A 19,159-nucleotide genomic window follows, 5' to 3' on the forward strand; every position below is an offset into this window, starting at 1 on the left:
GATTGGTTTCCTATTTAGTTTTGTTTGGGGCAAATGCCACATACTTATTTCTAACCTTTCTCAGACACCAGTTAGTTTTTTCTGTGTCTTTTGCTTTTCCCTTGATGTGTTTCTCCCGTAAACTTTAAAAAGAAGGCGCGCTATCTTAGAAAGGAAGTGACCCTACTAAAGTCAGACCACTTGCAGTTCAGATCTCCTGGCTTACAGCATTGTTTTTATTTATTGTTTGGTGGAGAGACTGTTGCTTCCTAGGGTTGTCCATCTAAGGGAGCCAAGAAGCAGTTGTGGAACTGCCCAAATATTGTGAAAACAAAACAAACACTTAACAAGTATTTGGTAACTAACAACTCATTAATGATAACATTACACTAGCTTACTGAAGATAATAATCAAATAGAGAAATTAACTTGCATTTATAAGGGAGTTTTCTACTTCAGTTTTCAGTAAATGCGGTGGTTCGTCTGCCCTGCGTCACCTGCTCTGCTTACCTCTGGTTTACAAGGCCGGCAGCTGTTTATGTTGCCTTAGGATGCTGTGCACGTATCATAAAGAATCGGGGCCGGGCCTGTAAGCATTGAGAAAGGTGTGGGTTGGGCCCATCCTGATGGGAGGCTGGGGCACAGATGAGAAAGGGACTTAGCAGTCCTGCTGTAGCCTGTGGGAGTGATTAAACAATACGCCTGTTTCATATGGAGCTGAGGCTAGGAAGCATGGGAGAGAATCTGGTGTGAACAGTTAGAGGACAGGGGCATGTGTGTGTGGGTTTGTGTGCGTGTAAAAGCAGACGTCGCCCCTGCTTTTGTGCATCAGGGATTGGGGTGGGGGGCAGGATAGAGCTGGGAAAAGCATGCTTCATGCAGGACAGTCTGCATTTTCCTTTGCTTGCTGAACTGTTATATTTCACCACTGTTAAATCTCTCTCTGTCATACTGGCGTGCAAGGAGAGAGTGCAGTCTTCCTCTCTACCCCTTCCATTTTCAGCAATTGATATAATGGCCTTTTCAGATAACAGATTTCTCGCTAACTATTACAGTAGCCAGCTCAAGGTTCTTAGATCAGTATTCCTCTAATAAATTGTGGAACAGGGTAGCCTCTCCCCTATACTTCCGCCCTCAGAATTTTATCTCCCCTGTGAACTTGGAGGCAGTCACTCCCGTGATATCAGCCACCATGTTGTATGCACATACATGAGCACTTGTGCATCCTAAGGGAACTGCGTCTCGATTGGGGCACTGGTAATGACTGAGCGAGACAGCACAGGAGTAACGACAAGGGAGGAAGCCACTGATTCAAGAACATAGTTCGAATTTCCTAAAGTTAATCACATACTACCCATTTCTGCCGTTTAGACCAGGACTTATATTCATAGTGAGAGTGGACAAAGACCTGTTCCTCATAAGTTTAATTGGAGTGAAGTAACTAGAATTCATCCTTCGTTTTATGCATGAGGATTTTAATGTTATGAAGCTGAATCACGATAAGACAGAGGCACTGTGGTTTGGTTCCTTGGCCGGGATTTAGGGAGCTTTCCTGTTCTGAATTGGGTTGCACTCCCCATGAGAGAATGGATACGCAGTTTGGGGGTCTCCTAGATTCATTGTTGTCATTAGAAGTGACTTCTGTAGCACAGAGAACCATTTAACAATTTCAGTTCGTACGTCAACTGTCCATGCCTGGACAGGGATAGCATAACCACTGAGATCCATGCATTGGTAGCCTCATGACTGGACTACTGCAATGCTTTTTATGTGGGGCTGCCTTGAGGCTGGTTTGGAAGATGCAACTAGAGCAGAAGGCTGCTGACTGCCTTGCCATGCACACATAACTCCTGTGTTGAAAGAGCTGCACTCATTGCCTGTTTGCTACCAAGCCAACTTCAAGGTATGAATATTGACATATGAAATATTGAACAACTATCCCCCTAGTTAGACCTGTTAGACCACTACAGTCTTCATGGGAGGCATTGCGGTCTCTGCCATGCCCAGCAGAGTTCCATCTGGCAGCAACACGGCAATCAGCCTCCTTTGTGTGGTGGCCCCCTCCCTCTCTAGAATGATCTCACTGCGAAATGTCAGGCACTGGGGGATCATGGGCTTTCAACGATTACAAAAAACTAACTTGTTTATCCTGCTTTTTCCCAACCATTAACTGACCGAAATCCCGTTACGCTTCTAATGATGCCTCATTTTATAACGGGCTGTAAAACTACTATGGGAAGTTTAAAATAGGAAATCATATAGAAAAATTCCAGATAAAAGGAATGAATGAATGTAATACTTCTGCCATGCATTCCTTGGGTGGAATTTTAAAAAGTGATTGTGGTCTTTAGCAGTGCACTGTCAACAGTCACTGGCTTCCCTGTCATGTGTGTTGGGTTTGAAAAGAAGGCCAGGAACCGCTACTACAATTCCTGATGTTTGCTGGACACCCGATTGCTTATTCGCCGTTTGAAAACGTTACTGTGGTAATTAGTTTCACTCTGTGGCTTTCAAACAGTTCTAGGGAACCCTGGGGTATGCATAGGCAACGTAGTGCTTTGGACTACAATTCCCAGGTTCCCTGGCTGCTGGCCATGCTGGCTGGGTCTTATGAGAGTTATAGTCGAAAACATCTGGAGAGCAAAATGTTGCCTAGCCCTTGCAGGAGATGATCAGTAAGATGGCTTGCCTGATGCTATCGTTTTTCTCCTGCTTGATGTGTGTTCTAGGTCACAGTTCAGGGAGGGCTTCATTGAGGCCCATATGAACCAATCATACTTATCCCTGTAGATGCACATATGTTGCTTGACGGAGAAAAGTATGTCTAAAAGATGCTCTGGAAAGTTGGAAGTTTGAAAGCATGTCTTGAGAAGAGAAGACGAAAGAGGGTATGATAGCATTTTTCAGGTACCTAAAGGGGCATCACACAGAAGAGGGCTGCAGCCTGTTCCCCATCATCCAAGATTGTCGAACACGAAATAACGGACTTAAGTTACAGGGAGGCCGATTTTGGTTGAACATCATGAAAAACTTCCTGGTTGTCAAAGAATGGAACCAGCTGCCCAGGGAGGTGGTGGGTGCTCCCATTACTGGAGATATTCAAGCAAGAGTCTGGACAGCCATCTGCCAGGAGTTCTTGAAACTGGATTCCTGCACTGAGCGTGAGGTTGGACTTAATGGCCTAAGTGACCCCTTCCAACTCTGCAATTCTATGCATCTAAAGTGCAGTGGAGATGAATTTTGAACCAAATGAATTTTGCTCAAGATGTCCTCTTGCTGGACATCTGCTAATTCTAGTAAATCATTTCCCCACCAGACAAGAGGGGATACAACTGCCATTTTATTGTGATATTAAATTTATTACAACCACAGTTTACGTTGCAAGGCACATATTCATGACTTACAATCCAGCTCGGGATATTCAATAACAGAAGCAGCGACATAAATTAATATAGGTGCAGTATATACAAGATAGAGAGGAATACTTTAGTTTTGTAAAATAAAACTCCAGTTTTAATTTCTCCATAGAAAAAAAAGGTAAACAGTCCCAGTTCACACAGGAAGAATAGCAGTTGCCTCGCTAAGTTCTCAGGTGAACCTCACTTACAGGTCCCAATATTTTTAATGTGGCCGAAACCCTTGGGTTGTATTCATGTGCCAGAAATTGATTTAATACTGTTTTCTTCAACACACTCACAGCTCCATTGATAGGCGTGTTCAGAATAAGCAGCATCTGTCGTAGGGCGTAATAAATTCTAATCTCAGCGTTGTATGTGTTAGGTAGGTTTACTGTAGCCAGCTGTCCAGGTAGTTATGCAACTTGTTTTGGAGCACCAATACACACACGATACAACCCTAATGGCTCTACCAGCTCATAGCTTTGGAGTTTAATGCTCATAAAAAGAGGTCTTTGAAAGAGAAAGACGTGTCTGCCTTCCTGTTGCTAACACATTGTACCACAATGTGTTAGCAACCGTTCATATGAGACGAAGTACTCCAGTGAATACACACCTGCCCGAAATAGGGAGGTGGCCGTGTGCTGCAAGGATAGCTCTCCACCAGCAACCATGTCACCAAGTTAGCAAGTGTGTAGTGGTTTCACCCTTTAAATGATAGTGGGATGGTGAAACAGTGCTTGCATTTTCCACAATGGCCCCTTCAACATGGTGGCAGGAGTCACCACAGGCATTCTTATACCTCAGCAAAAGAAGCATTAGTCCTATGCAGGGGGACACTGAATTGACACTGTGTTCCCCCCACCCCCTGACAATCACCCCAGTGGCCATGTTGGTCTGCCATCTGTGCCCTCTGGTGTGGAGCTATGGTGGAGCACCATTCCCACAGAGCAGCGGCACACTTGCAAAACCATGCTACATCCACCCATAGAAAAGCATGTTGACACCTTGTAAGAGTTATTTTGCAGCATGTGGGAGATATGTTCCATGAATGCATCAAACCACCAGGACAGGTCCCGTGAAGATGTGACGCTTGGTGTTGTAAATACAAGGGGTAAACCAAAGTGGGTAGGAAGAGAGCATTCCTTGGAGCAGTGGGCCGGTGAAGAAGTGATACGAGCAACATCTGAACTTTCTTGCAACATGGGGTGAGGCAGGAGGTGGTGAACAGGCACCTCGCCATCCCTTTACCTTGGTGATGTTTAAAATATTCACACCATGACAGCTTTAGCACTCAAGACTGCCCTTACAACTGTGGTACATGAACAGCAGCACCGTGCCATGTAGCTCTTGCTGGACTGGACTGTTTCAAAACTGCAGAGGGAGATTGCATGGCTGAATGATCCTCCAATTAAAACCACCACTGCCAATCAATCCATGCACGTAACTACTTTGTCAGATAGAAGAATTCTACCTTCCCAGTTCCTCTGACCTGTTTGTGTTCTAGATACAAAGATTTGATTTTCCCCACCTCTAGACATTCAATTCCTTTCCCTCCCCAGCAGTTCTGAAGTGACAGTGTACTACACGAGCTGCAGCGTGATCTAAGCTCAACTTTTACACAGTGACGTCCCTTTTCCAGGGCTTGGGGAGGCCATTCAAGCAGCGAAACCCAGTACTAGTCGGATAAGATATGGCTTGCAGGACTGGATAAGTTCTTCCTTTATTTCTTCAGCTTTGTTGAAAATAGTGAGATCCGTAGAAACTAATACACCAGGGGAGTCTATTACAGAGGGTCACACTGAGAGTTTACAGGTGCGCTGGCACAGACAAATGGATGCTAAATATAATTCTAACTAGTGACAGTTGCATGAGGCTTTGAGTTAACCATGCATGCATTCAGGCAGCCCCCTACTCACAGGTATGGAGTTGCGGGTACTCATTCACACTCGTACGTCCTCACGTTCTCGAAACAAAACCAGTGCAGTAATGTGAACTCAAAAGGAGTCTGGTGTGCCGAGGAGTGCAGCCAATCTTAAGTGGAAATGCTTGGGGGCCTAACCGTTTGTTCGCCGCACTTCCGCCTCCGTCACCAAACGCACATCTCGGTAAAAATTCAGTTCTTTGGGAAAGAGCTTAAAGCAATGAGAAAGCCAAGGAGCTACCAACCCCCGCCTCTCCCACATCCACCAAAAGAAAAAGGGCTACTTAAACATCATTCATGCGGATGCCGCCAAAGGGTATCTCTGTGGCCGTTTCTGGAGTAATGCTTTTTAGAATACGCTGCGGAGGAGAAAAAGAACACGTGTTAGCGAGAGAGCAGCTCACCTGTTTCAGATAGGATAACAGTTGGAAGGAAGGCGGCGGAGAGCCTGTTCAAGAGTTCCCTTCCCCACTGAGCAATGGGAAGCATCGGGTGGCACACAGAGGGCACCAAAAGCGGAACCAGTAACTCCAGATGGATGGTGCAATGGGCCAAACTATACACTGCGGTGGAAGACAAAAACTGATAGCAACTGGAAGAGCTGCATGAGAGGCGATATCCTTCCTTACTGGATCCTGGTCAACTCTTGTATGAGAGGCATCTCCTGGAAGAGTTGGGGGCCTCTTCACCAAGAGGGCCAAATCCATTCCGGAGAGGCTCCCAGGGGCCGCGTTCCAGTGGTGGGGAAGACCGGAGGCAAAAGGCGGTGAGGTGAAAATGCCAGCATATTGTAGTTTAAAGCTGTAACTGCTAATTGCTAAGCTTTAGCGGAGGCGTTTCAAACTTTTAGAAAAGGAGGAAAATTGCACAAAAGCTGGGGAACCGTCAATCGGCCAGAGAAAAGGAGTCAGACCAGGGGAAGGGAGATTTAATTGGATGCAATTCTATACCTCAAAGGATCATAGCCTGAACTTCTTGATAGTCCAGAAGGAACTCCACAGAGTTTAATTTAAGCACCATAACCATCCTGTCCGTGTTTATCCGTATTGTAATGGGTACAATAGAGTTGGCTCCTCCGGGAACGAAAGCTAGTCAGGAATTGCTATTTAGTTTTTAGGGCATTGCCGTGATTCTATAGGGAATGGGACCGAATGGGTCAGGCTGTGGAGATCCTGCTTAAAGGCGTATGTGCACACGTTCATGTAGAAGAAGCACAACCTGGTCCTCCATGTGGGATGTTTTTTTCTTGAGATCACGTGGATGTGTTAACGCAAACTACCAATATATCCAGCACCAGGAAGGAGGTTATACTGAAACATATTACTTCTTCTATTACTCCATGGCTGGTGCCCCATTGAGACCCAATGTAAACGAGCAAGAGCAGAATATGTCAGACTTTGCCATACTCATCCGAAGGACTTATTAACTGAAAATCAACCATTATATAAGATGACGAAGAGGCACTGGGTCATTCCCATCTCATACTATTTTTAGTTCTCCAAACAACCACACTTAGGCTTTCCTTCAATCAGTGGGGCACACAGAATAAATGTGTTGAGAAAGCACAGGATAAGAAATTGACGTTTCAATAGACCTTTAAACAGAGGAACTAATCAATCAAATATACCGAATCAATTCTTAGCCATTAGTTAAAGCAATTAATAGGAACTGAATTAAGATAGCTTTCGGGCTCAGAAGATTAGGATAGAAATTGACATTTGAATAGATCAAGCACATACATTAAATTCTAGGTGATTGCGGAGTAATCTAACAACCTTGGACAGCCATCCAAGAGGTTTAGGATAGGGCAGAAACTCTCCTGTGTCGGTGGAGAGAAACTCTGCCAGTGCAGGGGAACATCTGCTCCAAAGGCTCCCATTGTGCTCACAGAAAGTTCTGCAGGTGCAAATCTACAGCCAGGGGTAACCCTTGTCAACAGTAGACTGCAAATCCTGCCAGACAGCAATAGACAGATGTGGGGCAGGGGTAGCATTGGCTGTGTTGGATCCAGAGCCCTGCTATTCCCATGTGAGTCCCCAGGATTGGGGCCTTTTACCTACGCCAGTCTCAGGCAGGCATGTCAGGTGAATGGTTTTTTCCAATAACAATATATCGTCCCCTGTTGTAATGCAAAGTGTTTTGAGATGGCTTGATCTGGAATGGGCAATTAAGACACTTAAACCCCTGCTCCTGGTGAAAGCTGTTAAGAGCTGCTTGGTGGAGATGAATCAACCTGGCTGCCGGCCGTTTCTCTCCTTGGGCAGAATGGCGATGGAAAATGTCAAGAAAGAGATACAGGATCCTTCTGGCTCCCACCCCACCGCCTCCATACATTTCCTTGAACCGTGGGCGCAAGCCTACCTCTTTAAGTGTTCCTGGCGTAGTTGCCAACCGATAAACCATGTAAGCAGGGATGCAGATGAAAGACGACGTCCCGATGCAGTAACCCACCACCATAGTCCAGTATGGATACGTGTAGTCAAACAGCCGCAGCTCTGGAGGGCTGGACATAAAGCTGCAAATGATAAACTGGAGAGATGGCAAAATGGTTATTGACGGGAATTGGAGTTCAGGCAGAGGAGCAGTAGCAGCCCTAGCACAAGGGAGCAGATTTGGGGCTCTGTTTGGGGCCGTAGACCTGACCTCTCGGGCAGAAGCCTCATTGAATGCACCCAGTTAACCCAGCAGCTGGGATGGTTTAGCTTGGGAAAAGGAGGCTGAGGGGAAACATGATAGAGGTGTACAAAATTATGCCTGGTGTGGAGAATGTGGAGAGGGAGACATTTTTCTCCCTCTCTCAAAATACTAGAACCCAAAGGGGTCATTATCCCATGGAGCGGAATGGTGGGAGATTCAGGACAGAGAAAAGGAAGGACTTCTTCACACAGCACAGAGTTCAATTATGAAACTCGCTACCACAAGATGTAGTGATGGCCACCCATTTGGATGGCTTTCAGAGGGGGTCGGATAACTTCCTGGAGGAGGAGGCTAGCCTTGATGGCTATGTGCTACCTCCAGTATCCAAGGCAGTAAGCCTATTTACACCAGTTGCTGGAGAACATGGGCGGGAAGGTGCTGTTGCACCGTGTCCTACTTTGTTAGTCCCTGGTCAACAGCTGTTTTGCCACTTTGTGAATGGAGTGCTGGACTAGATGGACCCTTGGTCTGATCCAGCATGGTACTTACGTTCTTATGAATTATGCACCCAATCCTAGCACAAATCATAGCAGCGGATCAAAAGAGGCATGGAAAGGAGAGAAGGGGTTTCCTTCTAAGTTAACGGAGACCAGATGATGTAGATCAGGCTGGCTTACCAGCAATGGTGGATCCAGGTTTTTGAGGAATCTTGATCAAGAGTGGGAATTGTAGGACTTTCTGTCTAAACATGCATAGGACTGTACCCTTAATTAGCTTTTATAAGCTGCCCTTGGAGCTTTCTGCCCCAAATGGCAGCATATACCATATTTCTTCGATTCTAAGATGCACTTCCCCCACCCCATATAAACATCTAAAAATGGGGTGCGTCTTAGAATCACGGGTGTGATTATTATTCTATTATTCTTAGAATCAAAGCTTTTTTTCTGTTGGTGGTACTGAAATTAGTGTGCGTCTTACAATCGATGACGTCTTACAATCAAAGAAATACGGTAAGTACTTTAAATACTTCACTTTAAACAGTATGTTGAAGTCCTTTAAACAGAAATAATCTTTGCACCGCTGCAAGTGTTTTCTCCTTTCAAGTGTTGCTCTCTATAACCTGCTGTCCTTTCATCCCCTCCATGTTCTAAATGGTTCATCAGCAGAGAGAACAAGCAAACAGATGAACAAAACCTGTTCAGAACCAACACTCCACTATCCAATAGAATCTCCATCCCACAGAAATTAAAGAGTCTGTCGGAGACCCCCACCCCCACCTTCATTATATTTCACTGGACTCCTCTCCACTTCTACCAAGTAACCACAGTACCTGGGCATAGTGCTTTTCATTTCATTATCTCAAGCTCATAAAGGCTGGCCTCTCTCTCTCTCTCTCTCTCTCTCTCTCTCTCTCTCTGTGTGTGTGTGTGTGTAGAAATGATTGATACGGCTACATATTTATTTATACCTTTTCCTCTTCTGGTAATAAAATGGAAATTTGTTAAACATGCATTAATCATCCTAACAGGGTTGTTTTCGAAACACCAGGCCAGCCGTTGGTCGAGATGGCTTTTTGCCATCAATAACCCCTATACCTCTCTGTTCTGGCTTGACACTGAGTGTGAACTACACTAAGGAGACACAGTGAGCTAATTCGGGAACAGGGAACTAAGCCGTTGTTTAGAAGCGCTAAAGAACGGCTTTGCCAAATCTGCTGCAGAAACAGCAGATCCATTTTCTGCCTCTTTTTTCCCTTCTTAATCCGTAAAGGATGCCAACTATTTTTGTAAAAAAAATAAAAAATGGCTAGGTGTCTCTTGGAGGCATCAGTCAGTAACTGTTTTCCTACTGGCTTCCTTTAATTAAATCTCAGCAAAGGAAAAGAGCTGGAAGGATTCAAAGTGCACCATCATGTGCAATTCAGGATAAAATCCAACGTAAGTCCTACTTGAGTCAGGACTTAAGTTATCATGAAGTCTCATTCATTGCAATGAGTCTCCTCTAAATATGACTTATGTTGGACTTTACCCTGTGTCAACAGCGTCAGTATCCAAAGACCGATTTCAGATGCGCCCGATGACTTGGGCTTGCTACTTAAGAAGTTTCTTCACCCTCCTTGACCCCAAATATCACAATCTCCTTGTGAATTTTTTCTCATGTTCCAAGAAGTTTGCCATGCAACATGCAGGGGTAGAGAGAGCGAGAGAGTGGTAGCCATCCAAGGAACACATGCTCCCAACTCCTTCCTTGTTGCTTGGAAATAGCTGTGTGAGATCTTTGAATCAAGTCACCACGATGATCACAAGGTTGTTTTAAGAAACAATGCATGTTTATTGTTTATAGCCATAGGCTATTGCAGGAGCAATGACCTGGTTCGTATGTAATGACAACCCTGTGTATGGGTTGCCATTTAATCATGGGTTGTTGTTGAATCGTGGGTTGTTATGTGTGAACCCTGCACTATGGTTTAACTAGGGTTTGTTAACCATGAACAACACAGGAAGAGAATCTATGGTTTGCAGTAGGGTTGTGTGCTCTGGACCTCACAGTGTTTTATCACGTGGTGTGTCTCATGAAAGGACATGCTGCCTGTTTGCAAATTGGAGAGAGATCCCAACAGACTGGGGAGGTGGCACCCTTTATTGAACGCCTGAACAGACTCACCAGGAGGAATATAGGGCTGATGGCGACCCAGCAGATTCTCCAAAACCATCCGGGGCTGAATCCAAGCATCTCTTTCACATCACTGCAAAACTGGTTGATGCCTGCAGAGTGACAGGGGATAGGACTCAAGTTAGTCCTCTGTTGCTACGCATTAGATTGAGCAGATAAAAAGGAAGCAGATGAATGCTTTGGGTTCCAAGCGCACTTCTGGAGGTCACTGGGTGGGAGACAGCTGTTCTCCACCAACCTAAGAGTTAGCTCATCATGTGTACATTCAGGGTCATAAGGAAACTTAGTGGCCAGGCATTATTTTGGAGGCACTGTGTCTAAATACACAGATTCCAAAGTCAGCTTTAGAACTCCATCTACATTTAGGCCTCCCCAACCTACAAATCCAGCTATTCAACCCTTTAAAAGATTGGTTTTACAGGACCTGGAGAAAACAGAAGCATCACTTTCTGCTCATGGTTTAATAGCAGCAGAAAAGGACAACAGAATTATCTGCAGAATCCTCAATTGTTAGTAAAGAAGCAAATAAGAGAAGTATACCTAACCAAAACAGTCAAGACTACAAAACTCTTTGCCAAGAAGGCTGCTCTGAATAATAAAACTTTATTTAAGTTCACTCTCCTTTATACTGTGTGATTTTGGGCGTTGTCTGACTTTAGGACCCTGTTGAAGGCAGGCCCACCGCAAGTGAGGGAGAAAAAGACCCATGGAGAAAGTGGTCCAAGGGTAGGGACTTCACAAAGCTCATGTGCCCCATTAGCTGCCTTTTGAGATGTAGGGCACCCAAAGGTGTGTGTCTGCCCTTTCATAACTTGAAGCTGCCTTTATTATTATTATTATTATTTATTTATATAGCACCATCAATGTACATGGTGCTGTACAGAGTATCTACTCAAAGAGATCAGCCATAACATGACGGATACCAAGGGCGTTGTTAGACCTGGGTTCCTGGAGCTCCAGCTGTGAATCTATTTCCAACAGCCCTAGATCTATTCCCCAGACCACTGAAAGTCCGTTTGGGCCAATGGAAGATTGTTTTCTCAGCTCAATGGGCACAGAGAGCGCAATTTTCAAGAGGGATCGAATCACACTCTCTATGGCAATTAAGCCAATGGAAAGATTGGGCTTGAATATTTTAAATGCCCAGCAAAGCGTCCTGACAGGTGCTCCTAGCACAAGGATGCTTCCGTGGAAGCATGGGAGCCTGGCTGGTGGATGCACCGAAGCATGGTCAAGCTCACCATAGAACCAAGCCACTGCAATGGATTCCAGGAACACCACGGCAATCACTGCCGGCCCCGTGGCATATTCTTCGAACAGCTTCACCACGTATGCACCGCCCTGGGAAAAAGAGATCATGAGTTTGTTTCCAGTTCCCAGAAGGGAAGTCAGTTGTGCAAGGATCTTTAGGATGTAGGGTGTGTGTGAGAGAAAGCACAAGCCAGAAATGTGCTTCAACTTGATGCTCCCTTCAATACCGGCACAACCTGAGCAATCCACAACAGTGTTCATGACCTATTTCTTCAACAGGCTTCTCTTCCTTCGCCTCCCATGGTGCAGCAACTACGCAGAAAATGGCAAATGCAGACATCTCTCCTGGGCTCTGAATGAGACTGATGGGACTGGTGCCTCACCATTTCACCCCTGGGGAGCCCGCCTTGAACGCCCCCAATGACAGAGAGAAAGGCTGCAGGCAGAACCTTGTTTCTAACACTTTACCCCGTGGGATCCAAGCATGCCCAAAGGAAAGTGAGTTTTGCCTTCAAGCAGGAACTGGGGTCTCCTAGTTTACAGGAAGCTTTCTAAAGCAAGAAGGAATTGCTGATAAAACATGATGCAGAAATAGAGCTTCTAATCTAACGGGATGCCGGTCTATGCTAGGCTGGCAATGCCTCCCCTATCAGATATTCGCTATCTCTAGTCCGGCCTGGCGTCTGATCCAATCTGTTAGCGGCGTAGCAACAACACATACAACATCAGATACACTAAGTCCCCTTCTGGAAGCAGTGTTTGCATCATCTGTCATTTGGTGCTAGGCGGGTTTCAACATCCCTATGAATCCCCGGAACACAACTGTCACTGAGGAATGTCCTTTGCAGCTTGGAACCCTTTGAAACAATACATTAGATTTTAAAACAGCTACGGTCAGGGCCCATGGGAAGACCTTTAGCTGGCAGCAGCCGCCACAATCCGTTCTAACTCTGTCGAAAGCCATCTTCTGAAGGATGAAATGTTGGGGATGCGTTTGAACTGAATTGTTGCAGCCATTTTGTGCAATGGTAATTTTGTTAGCTCCCTAAGGAACGTCGAAAGCTGCCTCATACGGACTTGGATCCGGGATCCGTCTAACTGGTTATTGTCACCACTGACTGGATCAGGGTTTCAGGCAGTTTTTTCCCCCTAGCCCTACCTGGAAATAACAGGGTGACCTAAATAAAGATATTGTACAGCAGGAAAAATGCAGAAAAGGGCAAGGGGCTTGGAGCATCTCTCCTATGAGGGAAGGTTCTAACAGTTGGGATTGTTTAGCTTGGAAAAAGGGTGAGGAAGGGGAGACATGATAGATGTGTACCAAATTATGCACAGTGTGGAGAATGTGGAGAGGGAGACATTTTTTCTTCCTCACCCGTAATACTAGAACCCAACGGGGTCACCCTAGGAATTTGATTGGTGGGAGATTCAGCACAGAGTTAAACTATGGAATTTGCTATCAGAAGGTGACGTGATGGCCATCAGTTTGGTTGGCTTTAAAAGGGGCGTTGGATAAATCCCTGGAGGAGAAGGCTAGTCCTGATAGCTATGTGCTATCTCCAGGATCAGAGGCAGTAAGCCTACACCTGTTGCTGGGGAGCATGGGCAGGAGAGTGCACTCATGTCCTGTTTGTGGGCAGCTGACTGGGAGTTGTAGTCCAGATCAACTGGAAGGCATCAGGTGCTGCTCAGGGCAGTATCCAAAGGTATCATTCCACAAACTCAAATGCTGTTAGTGGAACTCCACCGAAACTTCCCATTGCGCCAACGGTCGCCTATTATCTTGTGCAACGGGTTGTGTGACCTGTTGTGACACAGGTTGCACAAGAGTTATGTGTAACCCATCGTAGAATGAGTTTGCACAAGCAGAATGCACTTGTGCAAATGTAACTTCACATGGATTCTCTTCCTGTGCGTAGCTGGGAACCTAGTTTTTGCTGGCGCAACCTTGTTTTTGCTAATGGAAGGACGCCGTTGGATACTGCCCGCACAATAACCATCCAGCTGTGGTCTTGCTCGGTCGGCCCTGGAAAGGCGAGCTACTCACGAAGGTCAGCGTTGACAGCGAACCCATGAAGCAGGTCACAATGAAGCCAAGCACAAACAGCTCCCGCCGCTTGCTCCAGATGTGTGGGAATTCATCCAGGACCGCTGTGATCACCCCTTCGAGGCCTGCAAACTGGAAGAAGCGTACTAAGAAGTCATCATGGAAAAGGCAGCAGCGCTCCTCTGCCCAGAATTGCTAGAGTGGTCCCTCTCCCCCTGGGGCCTTCCAGACATGTTTGTTTGAATGGCCATCATAGCTGGGGATTAAGGGAGTTGTAGTCAAACACATCTAGAGGACGCCAAGTTGCAGAAGGCTGCCCCTTGAGCCTGAAAAGGGACGTGAATGGTTCAGAGTTCATGGCTTGGGTATTGAACTATGTCAAGGTCAGGGAATAAGGCCAAATCCTGGCAGGTCTTACGCTTCCTAAATCCTCACCACATCAAAGGGCTGCAATCAGATTTTGCCTGCCTCCTCCCCAAGCAAAGAAATGAAACCCTTTGGTAAAGGTGCTCAACCTAAGAGGAAGTGAGGCAATACCCCTCTGGTTTCCCAGTTGGCCAATGGTCAATGTTCTGGCCAAGAAACATCAACTCAGCTTATCTGAAGAGATGCGTTGTTTTGATGCTTCGGATTTGCGTTGGCCAAGTCTGGAAGAATCCTGCATCTAGCCACCTCCTCCCCACCCCACCCCACCCTACCGTGAACATGTGCTGCTCACCGTGCTGTCCAGTCCAAGAGTGATTAGCATCAGGAAGAAGATTATGGCGAAGAAGGTGGAGGCAGGCATGTTTGCAATTGCCTCTGCATAGGTGATAAAGAGGAGGCTGGGTCCTGCCGGTCAAGGAGGTAACGGAGTCAGGATAGACCATGCTTGCCCACCATCACCTGAGAATAGCACTCCCATCCCGCTCAGACCATTTCCTCCAGAATTTATTTATTCATCTCCCCCAACTTGAAACAAGGTGCTCAATGTAGCTCCCATTCACCCAAGCCAGGGGTGAGGAACCAAATCCGGCTGTCCAGAGTTCTCTAAAGGGCCATTTCCCATGACTGCTGATTATTTGGCGAGTCCCCAGCTTTTGTGCCGGTTTCCCCTCCATTCTAGAAGGTTGAAATGCTTCTCCTAAGGCTGAGTCCCTGGCAGGAACAGCTTCAAGCTCAAATATGGTGATATTTTGGGCACGCACCCTTTTGCCTTCAGCTCCGTCCCGCACTGCAAGAGCTTCTCCAAAATGGAATTTGTGCTAAAAGGGTTTCAAGACCCCTGACATAAGCAGAAGCACAGCCATACAATAGAGCAGAACAGAAAAAGCAACCAGAGAAGCTCAGTCAACAGTCAGCAACTGCTTTAAGAGCCAGTCTGACCATAATAACCATGCCAACCCAACCCATAAATAATGTTTTAACTTGTCATCTAAAACTTATCCGGGAGGGAGCCAGTCAGACCTCCCTGGGCTAGGAGTTCAATGCCATTACAGCCAAGCCTGTCTCCCTGTTTCCCACCCACCATACCTCTGATGCTGGAGAGATACAGAGCAACATTTCCCCTGGAGATCTGAGTGAACACAGATAGATGTGGAAGAAAGGCAGTCTTTAAATGCCTTGGTCCTAACCCAGTAATAACCAGCGCTTTGAATTGTGCTCAGAAACAAACTAGGAGCCAATGGTACAGCTGGTGTAGCAACGGAGCCCACATACTCCCTGATATATTTTTTTAAAAAAATATTTTAGACCTTTAGACCCCCGCCCTTGAACAAATTCCCTGTAGATCAAAATACAATAAACAATTAAATATGATCAAACAGAAACTGGCTCCACTTAAAACCCCTCGCTGACGCATTTCGGGACCAGCGGAAGTTTCCGAACACTTTTCAAAGGCAGTCCCCACTTAGAGCCCGTTCCAGCGACCCAACCTTTATGTAACTAAGGCATGTGCAGCCGGGGCCAGGAGCGATACCTTCGCCAACAAAAGCATTGTCCAGAGCCAGGCTGATTTGGGTGCCTCCAAAGAGGTGGTTGGAGCTAGCCAGCCGGGTATCCTGAGCCAGCCTATCTGAGCATTGCATCAGGGCCTTGGCAGGGCGTGGGTGGGTTGGTTCTCCGGTGTGAATAGCATCGCAATTGATGTAGACAATCGCCAACCCTTTGCCAACCACCCTCACACACCCTCCCACTTCAAGCAGCTCAGCGGCTAAGCGCTGAAGGGCAAAAAGGTCGCAGGTTCGAGACCGCTCTGTGTTTCAATACAGACAGACTCCAGAGGTCTGTCACTGCCTTTTCCAAGGAGGAGATTAGCCATAGCAGCAAGATGAACATCTGTGATTTGACACCAGGCTAGATTTCTGTAAACCACCCAGAAAGCTTCGGCTATAGAGCGGTATATAAATGCAATAAAGAAAAGAAAAAATAGGTAGCAGCAGCCTGAATCAGCAAGGCAGCCTTGATATTACAGGGTGCTTCTAGATGGAGGGCTGCAAGCGCTTCCATTCAGAAGGCCTCGTGCGGCCGTTCTGTCCTTTATTCCCCTTAAGGGATTTTCCACAGGGAGAGGAAAGATGGAAGTGTCCACGGTAAAATACGGCAGGGTTGTGAGTCGTTGGGACCTCCGTAAAGTTCCGTGAACAAGGCAGGGTGTTATGAAAGCCTCCGCCTAGGAGCACCCATAATCTCTCTGCCTTTGTCACACATACCTCCAAGAGAGTCTTGTCCAACCCCCCCCCAAATACCAATATATTTTAGCTTAAATATTTCCTGCCACTTACTAAGATATATGAGAGGCATTTGAACCTTTCTGAATGGGGGGAACCGTGCAAAAGCCAGGAAACAAACCATCGATGGGTCAGGGGAAAGGGATCATCGTTCAGGGCACACTGGAGTATCAGGAGATGTGGCAGGAAGATAAAGCCAAGAGGTCTACCTGTATCTTTGGCGACCTCCGACACGGGTTCATTCCTCATCTCTGCCATGTAGCCCAGCACGGTGAAGATGACGAATCCGGACATGAAACTCGTTGCGCAGTTCACCGCGCTGGTGACCAGAGCGTCTCTGCAATGAAAAGCCAAATGCCCTTCTGAGGAACGAGGTGTGCCTGGGGCACATCCCTGCACAGCCTTCTCAATGCTCTCACGTTGGTGTTAGTATTTTGCCTGGAGAAAGAAAGCATCCAGAGAAGCCATCCGGAATCTGCGGCAGCCAGGAACAGTTGGGCTTTGAGGCAGCAGGCCGGATGGACAGAACTATAAGATCAGCCCTGTGTTGATGCTTCATTTCTGTTCAAGAACATCAGAATGAGCCCTGCTGGGTCAGACCAAGGGTCCATCTCATCCAGGATTCTGTTCCCACAGTGGCCAATCAGTTGCCTGTGGAAAACAACCCACAAGCAGGACATGGGTACGACAGCACCCTCCTGCCCATGTTCCCCAGCAACTGGGTGGATTCCCGCATTGAGCAGGGGGTTGGACTCGATGGCCTTGTAGGCCCCTTCCAACTCTGCTATTCTATGATTCTATGATTCTATGGTCTCCACAGCATACTGGCTCTCATACTGGAGGTACCATAAAGCCATCAGTACTAGTATTTGGGTGGCTTTAAAAGGGGCTAGAAAAGTTCCTGGAGGAGAAGGCTATCAATGGCTAGGCGCTATCTCCAGTATCAGAGGCAGTAGGCCTATGTTACACCAGTTGGTGGGGACCATGGGTGGGAGGGTGTTGGTGCAGTTATGTCCTACTTTGGGGCTTTCTACGGGCAGCTGGTTGACCACTGTGTGAATTGAGTGCTGGACTAGATGGATCCTTGGTCTGATTCAGCCTCAGGGCTCTTCTTACATTCTTATAATTAAGAAAGATTAAATTAGTGCATTAAACAACACACACCAAGTTTTCCCCATGAAGGGACGGGAGAGTGTACAATCACACTATCACTATTTCACATGCAGAGGGGCTTGAGAATGAATTGCCTCTGCTTCTGATGAGATCAGAGCTGCTCCTGGATCCCTGAAATTCTGAATTGAGCGTAGAGCATTTTGCTGCTCTTGAAAATTCTCCCTCTCGATCGAGCTTACTGGTAGCAGTTGTTATGAAACTTGTTGTAGCTCGCGAAGGCCAGTAGGACCCCGAATCCTGGTCCAAGAGAGAAGAAGATCTGAGCAGCTGCGTCCACCCACACCTAACAAAAATAAACAGAGAGAGAGAAAGACGGTTCAGGAAAAGAGCATCCGTCAAAGACAGAAAGTTGTTAGGGAGAGCTTCGCGATGGTTTGGGGCGCAGAGGGGTGAGAGTTTGAGTCAAGAGCTTGCAAGGAGCCTTTCGCTGGAACGAGGCAGCTGTGTTAGATCTAGGCTGCTTTGCACAAAAGGCTACCGAGTCCGAAGCAGCTACCTGACCCTGCCCTCCAGGTCAGCTTTGGACTGCATCCCCCATCATCTCCCAGCCAGCCTGGCCAACTGAGTTTGTTTATTTATTACATGTGCATCTCGTGTTCCCTCCAAAGAGCCCAAGATGGCTTATGCGCTCTTTTCTATTTTATCCTCACAACAACCCTTTGAGGTAGGCTTGGATGAGGGTCAGGGACTGGCCATAGTCACCCAGGGAGCCTCATGGCCGTGGGAGACTAGAGTCCCAGTCCAACACTCTAACCACTACCCACACTGGCCAGCCTGACCAAGCAAGCCAAGACGCACCGTAGATTTATTTTCCTAATCCTCCTTAGCATGGAATTTGCCCTTATTTTCTTTCTTTCTACTGCTGTTGTGAACTGAGTTGACATCTTCACTGATCTAGCAGCCCCCCTCAAATCTCTTTCCTGGTTCGTCCCCTCACGATCTCCCACTCCCCTACCCCCAAAAAACAAACCAGTTCCTTCCCCCCCCCCTCGGGTCTGGGAGCTCAGCAGCTGTCCCCAACTTCGTGCAGCCTTCCTCTTTCAGGAGCAAGGGCACCGAAGCTTCCCGACGAGACGGCCGTGCCGAGATTACCATCTGCTCTCTCCTCTCTTCAGATATATTCAATACAATACCAACGCCCTTTATTACTTTTTAGGAAAGCAACCAGGCCTTATTGGAGATGCGGCTTTATCAGCAAACGGCGTGTCTTCATTTCCTCTTCATTGAACTCTTGCCTATCAGCTAGGAGGCTGACGGCTTGCAAATATTACAACCCATAATCTCGCTCTTTGCTCTATTTATTACTTAAAGAGCTGAGATCTCGCTTTCTCTCTCTGCATCACCCCACCCCATCCTGGTCTGAGACTTTCATA

The 19,159-nt window shown here is 46.7% G+C and overlaps 1 protein-coding gene across 2 annotated transcripts in view; it reads right to left on the reverse strand.

The window, feature by feature from the left end:
• Positions 1-3,306: 3,306 nt before the first annotated feature.
• SLC6A4 (solute carrier family 6 member 4) overlaps positions 3,307-19,159 on the reverse strand; it is a 33,504-nt gene continuing 17,651 nt past the window's right edge. For both annotated transcript variants that reach the window (XM_063146557.1, XM_063146558.1), the window contains exons 7-14: positions 17,966-18,069; positions 16,823-16,950; positions 14,624-14,736; positions 13,906-14,037; positions 11,849-11,948; positions 10,599-10,699; positions 7,659-7,826; positions 3,307-5,656 (exon numbers count right to left, since the gene is read on the reverse strand). In XM_063146557.1, coding sequence (XP_063002627.1) covers positions 5,582-5,656; positions 7,659-7,826; positions 10,599-10,699; positions 11,849-11,948; positions 13,906-14,037; positions 14,624-14,736; positions 16,823-16,950; positions 17,966-18,069 — 921 coding nt within the window. In that variant the 3' untranslated portion in view covers positions 3,307-5,581. The remainder of the gene's footprint in view (positions 5,657-7,658; positions 7,827-10,598; positions 10,700-11,848; positions 11,949-13,905; positions 14,038-14,623; positions 14,737-16,822; positions 16,951-17,965; positions 18,070-19,159) is intronic.

This window comes from Elgaria multicarinata, chromosome 22, assembly GCF_023053635.1.
Source record: "Elgaria multicarinata webbii isolate HBS135686 ecotype San Diego chromosome 22, rElgMul1.1.pri, whole genome shotgun sequence".
Taxonomy (NCBI): Eukaryota; Metazoa; Chordata; class Lepidosauria; order Squamata; family Anguidae; genus Elgaria; species Elgaria multicarinata.